This window comes from Apis mellifera, unplaced genomic scaffold (assembly GCF_003254395.2).
Source record: "Apis mellifera strain DH4 unplaced genomic scaffold, Amel_HAv3.1 GroupUN_250, whole genome shotgun sequence".
Classification (NCBI taxonomy): Eukaryota; Metazoa; Arthropoda; class Insecta; order Hymenoptera; family Apidae; genus Apis; species Apis mellifera.
Window position 1 is genome coordinate 28,912 of NW_020555862.1, and position 7,680 is coordinate 36,591.

The following is a 7,680-nucleotide window of genomic DNA, read 5'->3' on the forward strand; positions in this document are numbered from 1 at the left end:
CTCAAAAAAAAAGCGAAACGATTACGAGGTTAAACTAAATTTTAATCTTAACAATAATCGATGATTTAATATTCTATTCTTGCAAGAATAGTTATAGATTGGAGAAGCCAAAAATTAATAATGATAAAAAATAATATAATCTATTTAAACAAATAAAACAGAAGAAATTTTCGTGAGTAATACTTAAATTTCTATTTAATCACATCCAAATACACATCACAACAATGCTTGAAAATAATATTTTATATGAATAAACTCGAATTTGTTCGAAACTAAATCGATGTGAATATATTTCTCGATTTATTATTAATCAATTTGTAATTTTCTATCAGTAAATTTATTATTATTTTATTATATATTTCTTTATTTTTCTTTTATTACGAAAAATGCTAGAAAAAAATATGTACAGTGGTATAATGATAAGTAAGTAATTATTTTTTTTTAGTATCAATATTATTATATTATATATATTATACATTAAAAAGATAAGATAAAATTTCTAATTGGATAGAAAATCTTTAAACCGAGATTGTAATAAAGTTTTATTACATTAAATTTATAAAATCTGTTAATGGATTAATAAAAATAATCGAATCAAAAGTAGATCATTTAGATTGAACAAATTATTCAATTATAAACGTTTTTTTTTTATGATCGCTTAATAATAAAAAATTATTACATAAAATTAAATTTTACAAAATTAAAAATTGATTAAATTCTCAAAATATAAGAATTTAAAATAACACATTGAATTCACATAATTCTATAGATAATGTAAAAAATATAATTTTTTACATTAAGAGAATATTTTTTTTATAATATTTATAAGAAAAAATTTTGTTTCTTCATTTAATTTCTTTATTTTTCTTTTATATCACATTCTTGAAGTACATAAAATTTTTTCAATTCTTTAAAGATTTTGATTCGACTTTGAAAATTTTTTTGAAGATTGTTTTGTTTTTGTAAAAATTATAGAAATATGGATGAATTTATAATATTAATCATAGCATTATATTTATTTCAATCATTATTGTTTCCAAAATCATATTATTTCAATTTTTTTTAAATATTTTACAGGAAAAATTGCATAAGATAAACAAGATTATAAAAGAGATATATCAGCTATATATGAATACTTGAAATACGAAAGATATTAATATAAGATATAACATGCAATCACTTATTTTATGTAATTATAATGGATTACAATAGAAGAACATTACAATAATAGAAAATATTTTGTTGAACATTTTCTTCAAATTACAAGGTAATTTCATAAAAATGTATGGAATTTTGCATTTTTCTAATATAATAAATGTTTAATAAAGGAGTAAAGGGAATAACCTCAGATAATGGATAGATAAATTTTTTCAAATTTAATTTTTATATGATATTTTTAATATTTAATTTTTATAATTTTATAATTTTTGATTCTTTGTGCTTAATAATTACAAATTGTTAAACAAAAACAACATGTATATCCAGCAAATTAGATATTAAAATTAATTTTCTTTCTATTGAAAGTGATATTACTATGATTATTAATATAAAATTTCAATATTTAATATTTAAGATTATCTTTTCGTATTCTCCCTTTACTAATTTTCATGATCTTGAAATATCTCAAAAATCATTATTTTAAGCGTTTTCTTTATATATTATTAGTGAGATAATTTTAATTTTTGATTATTCTAGGAAAACTTGTTTCTGTTCACAATGTTACAATTAAATTCTGTTTAAAGAGGTATAAAAAATTTATCATTATTTCATATCAATTTGATATTGATATTGATTTTGTATTCTTGGACTGATGGAAATCTGTCGAAAAAAATAATTACAAAATCGATTTTGAGGATGATTTTTAAATCAAATTATTTTTTTTTTTTATAATATTTTAAAGTATGTATTCATCACAAAGAATAATAATCTTAAAGAAATTATAAATTTCAAATATGTTGGTCTTTTAGGAAAGGTGTTAATATTTTATATTCATTTAAATTTATATATACAATACTTATTCATATATACTCTTTTTTTTTATGAAATTAAATTATAGAATAAATAAGATTGTAGAATTTCTCTTATGTTTGTAATAAAATATACTTTGGCATATTGTTTTTTTTTCAACTGTTTATAGAAACATAATATAGTTGCTAGATAAAAAAATGAATAACTATTAATATCATTTTTAATATTTATTCATGAATCATTTTTGCATTTCGTAAATTCTTTGAATAGGAAAATGTAAAATAATTTTTGAAGAATTGAAATTGTAATGTTCAATAATATTATAAAAATAATTATGATGCTAATATCGCAATCATTTTAAATTCCATCATTATAATTTCAATTATTCCATTCATTTAAATTTGAATGCATTACAATATAATCCGACTAAATATTATATATCGAATCAAAATTTTGAGATAAGGTTAGAATTCTATAAATAAAGTTTTACCATTATTTTTTAATTTTCGAGATAATAATAATATTTTTTATAATTATGTTGAAAATTACTAATTTGCAACAGTCCAAATCATAATTATATAATATTTAATATAAATTTTTAATCAAGCTATCACATTATTCCAATCGATTTTGACTAATAAAGTTTTTTAAAAGATTATTTTTTGTTAAAGGTAAAATTTCTTTAATTATATTTTAAATTATATTTTTAGAATCAGTATGTTATTTAATTTGCAATTCATGACGTAGCTACTGTTTCAGTTATATTTACCTAGAGCCTTCTTTATAATATTCAAAATTTTTTATATACGTATATTTTTTCTAAGGTGTGTTATTTAATTATTTAATTTAAAAAATGAATTTTAATTAAATTAATTATGAGTTCTACATTCATAACCTATTGAAAAATGATTAAATCCTCATTTAATATTTTCATTTTTTGTTGTATATGAATATAGAACTTTTTTCAAAAAAAAAAAAATAAAATAACAAAAATAATTCTATTGCGTTAATGAGTTATTAACAAAAAATACCGGTAATCACAAAACGCATGCGTAGATATTGTATTTATTTCTTCATTGATCGTAATATAATTCGATTTAATTTTTTATTTTTTATTTTTAAGCGATAATAGTTAAATTTATGACTCTACAATTTATGATATATTATCACAAATTATGAAATAGAAGAAAAAGATTATATTTTTGAGAATATCGAGATTATAATATCGATAATAATAGCGATAATAATAGAAAAATTGTTAGTCACATTACATAACTCAAATCAGTCAATTTTATAATTGCAAATACATTTGCATATTATATAATACATTTGATATAAATATTTTGTAAATACAATAATATAATTATATATCATTTTATTATAGATATTATTATATAAATATTATTATAGATATTATTATATATTATTAGAATCTGATTAACTGTAGGCTCGCAAACATATGAAATATATCTCGTATCTGTCTTCGTTTGTTAAAAAAAATCGTAAAAAAATAATTCTTCATATGAAATTAGAAAATTTTATTTTCAATTATTACAATTTTATTATACAAACAGATTATATATTATATCTTTATATATATAATATTTCTTCAATAGCCTCGTTATATTTTATATGTTTTGTTTCACTGACTATGAATAATTTATGGTGGTTCATAATTGTTGTTGTTTAATTTAGTCACTTTATCTATAAGTTTGTTATTTTATCTATTCTATTAAGTTTGTATAAATATATAAATAATAGTTTTAATAATATAGCAAAATAAATATTAATCATTCATTATTTTTAAACTTATAATTTGTTTGCTAATGCATCTTAATATTTAATTGTATTTGTATTTAAAATCAGGTTTAAGTAATTAATTTAATAATTAATTTCAGTAATTATAAATAATTTTTGTTAGATGTAATTTAGAAATAAAATACATTCCAAATGAACTGAAATTTTGAAAAATATTTGCGAGGAAAAAATTTTAATTATGTTTTTTCATTAATTTCTAAAGTACAATAGTAGTAAATAAAAAACTTGTAATACAATAGTATTATATATTTATTAAATACTGTTTATATATATATGCTTTGACAGTATCAATGCAAGTTTTCCTATTGTTATTGTAAACACTATAACCAGATAGTATGAAAATGTATAATTATATGAACTAAACAAAAATTCTTTATGAATAAATGATAAATTTAAAATATTTTAAATCCAATATAAAGTTTATATATCATTCAAATCTGTAGAACGTAAATATATATATATTGATTACGATACCGAAATTACAATAATTAAATTGTGAGTCATATTATATTGTATTGTATATATTGTTGTCATATATATTGTAATGAATATCAATATTACTTTTGTTGCAATTATATCCATAAAAAATTTCCTTAATTCATAAGAAAGAAAGTTTTTGATTGGTTTATATTTATACATTTTAGCCGCATATTGTAGATAATAAAAACAAATAGTTGCATAGTATTAATAGTATATTGCCAAAAATGCATACAAATAGAAAGAATTCAATATATTATATCAGAATTTTTTTATTAACCTTAAATATAAATAATTATAAGCAAAATAGATCATATATAAAAAATTGTAATTATCAAAATTATAGTTACTTTATGAAGATTCTATTATAAATTCTGTTATAAAGATTCTATAATAAAAAAACAACTGTAACAAAATTATTTCTCATATTAAAAAACAAAACAATTATATAAAATAAAAATCTCCTACTTTGCTATTTTAGACAATAACAATGTCTCATAAGACAGCATTGAAAATGATGAGCTATATCAGAGCAATTCAAAAATGGGCAATTCAGAAAAATGCATTTCTTCTAAAAATTAGGATCTAGAATTATGAAAGAAAGAAAATTTAATATCAGTTAAAAAAAATAAATAATATACTCATCACGTTATAAAATCATACAACAATAACGCAAACTGAAATCAATTTAAAAAAAAATATTTGAAATATAAATTAAATATAAATTACAAAATATAAATTGCAAAATATTCCTAAAAACTCATGAATAGAAAGCGATAATATAACTTATAAGTATAATTTAGGAAACAAATCGAATAGCCATCTAAAGAAGACAAATCTAAAAATATTCTATCCAGAATATATTCCATAGAAAATTCATCTAAAAAAACTAAATTAACGTAAATTGAAAAATATTTGACAAAAATCAAAAACACAATTGAACGAAACATTAAATGCAATTACCAAAGAAATGAAGCAATTAATTTAAAATTATTGAATTGAATTTTATTTATATTTCTAATTTTTCGTGTATAAAATAATTATTGTGAAATAATTATTATGGAAAGCGATTGGAAAATTGAAAAGACTTATTTCTCTATTTATTAAAAAAAAAGATTCCAATTAACAAGAAATATTTTTGAAAATAAATTATTATTTTTATCGCAAAAGGACGTTAGATTTATCATATATATCTATGAAATATATTCAAATATTTATAATTAATATTATTTATTAATTATATATTATAATGTTAGTTATAATATTAATTATATGTTATAATATTATAATTATTCTAAGTTTAATTTTGCTTCTACGGAAATGCTGAAACTAACTGAATTCAAAATATTAGATAAAATAAATTAAAAAAAATAAAGTAAAACTATAGAAATTATAGAAATCAAAAAAAAAAAAATTTTTTGACATCGATCTAATCAAAAATGAAATTCTTCTGTTTGATTATAAAATTTAATAAATTGTTATAGTTATGTCAGACATTTAAAAATTCATAATTTTATTGAACTTATATAATACTCACAATTTCAATATTATATAAAGATTATAAAAATACGGGAATACTTCTAATTATTTTTAATCGATCTAGTTTTATATTAAAAGTCGAAAAAAAACAACATAAACAAAAAATGATAAAATCAATCAGATTTGTGTAATAAATTCAAAGATGATATTATAAAACGAAATTAATCATAATACAAATAAATGATAACTTTTAAAATGCAAGAAGAAAACCAATGAAATAATTGGATAAAATGAATGAATGAAATAAATAACTGGATAATGAATATATATATAATATGAATATATATATGAAAATATATATATATAAATACTTTGAGATAAGTCTCTAAATTTAAACGTGAAATATATGTATATAAAAAGAAACAGATATGAAATCATTCTCAATTCAAATCATTCACAATTATCTTTAAACAATAAAATTCTCACGTAAAATTTTTATAAAAAAAATTATAAGTAATAAGAAATTTTTATTAACAAAAAACAATTAAATAATAAATAAATGCATAAAATTTAGCAATGATACAATTTAAAATAAATCTCGACAATAGATGGTCGAATAATATAATCAGTTAAGGTACCATATTTATATTAGGTCTACCGGAAAGTTCTATGATATCCGAATCTATGATATTTTCACCACGTAAGTACATGTTTATTTATTGCATGTTCGGCTCTATATTTTTATCGCTTAATGTATACATACTGACGTAAATAAACTATAATAAAGTTGATTCACATTAGTCTTAAGTGTGAAACGATAGTATACCCATGGCAACTGATAAAGTTCTTTTACGCCACTGTATTTTATACGAATTTCAACAAGAAAGAAATGCTACAGAAGCATGTAGAAATTTATTGAAAGTGTTTGGTACAGTTTCTGATAGGACATGTAGAAGATGGTACGAAAAATTTGAAACAGGTGATTTCGACCTTTCTGATAAGCCACGTTCTAGGCGACCATCTTTGATCGACGACGATGTTGTTAAGGCAATGTTGGAGCAAAATCCTTTTCTAACAACATCGGAGATCGCAGAAAGACTTAATTCAGCTCAACAAACATTTCTAACCATATTCGGAAGATAGGATTGGTGTGGAAGTATTCAAGATGCGTGCCACATGAATTAAGAAAAATTTGGATGATCGAGTTGTCATATGCACATCTCTGCTTGCTCGGAACAAACTCGAACCCTTTTTGAACTGGATGATAACTGGGGATGAAAAGTGGATTACATACAACAATATTGTAAGGAAAACGGTATATTGTGAAGCCGGAAAACCTAGCCCTTCCATCTCTAAACCAAATTTGACTTTGAATAAGAGAATGTTGTGTATATGGTGAGACATTCGAGGACCGATACATTATGAGCTTTTAAAACCGAACGAAAAGCTCAATTCGGAGAAGTATTGTCAGCAACTGGATAATTTAAAGATAGCGGTCCAAAAAAAGAGGCCGGCAATGTTCAATAGGAAGGACATCATATTGCACCACGATAACGCCAGATCACACGCTGCTTTAGGAACTCGTCAAAAAATTGCAGAAGTAGGCTGGGAAATTCTGTCGCACCCACCATATTCTCCGGACATAGCACCCTCTGATTATCACTTGTTTTTATCCTTACAAAATTTTGACGGGCAAAAAATTCAAAAATGAAGAAGATGTCAAACAAGCACTGGTTCAATTTTTCGCATCAAAAGATGAAACATTTTTCAAAAATGGGATATACAAATTGCCCTCACGCTGGCAGAGCTCATTAATAAGAAATCATTAATAATAATGGCAATTATATTATTCAATAAAGTTAATTGGCGGTAAGAAAAAATTTGTATTTTGTTTTATTCCAAAAACGGACAGAACTTTCCGGTAGACCTAATACAATA

At 20.9% G+C, this 7,680-nt stretch overlaps 1 protein-coding gene across 1 annotated transcript; it reads left to right on the forward strand.

Annotated features, from left to right (window-relative positions):
* Positions 1-6,570: 6,570 nt before the first annotated feature.
* Positions 6,571-7,453, forward strand: LOC107965922 (histone-lysine N-methyltransferase SETMAR-like). The gene is made up of 2 exons (XM_026445984.1): positions 6,571-6,849; positions 7,205-7,453. The coding sequence occupies exons 1-2, from the start codon at positions 6,571-6,573 to the stop codon at positions 7,451-7,453; spliced, it is 528 nt and encodes a 175-aa protein (XP_026301769.1).
* The last annotated feature ends 227 nt before the right edge of the window (positions 7,454-7,680 follow it).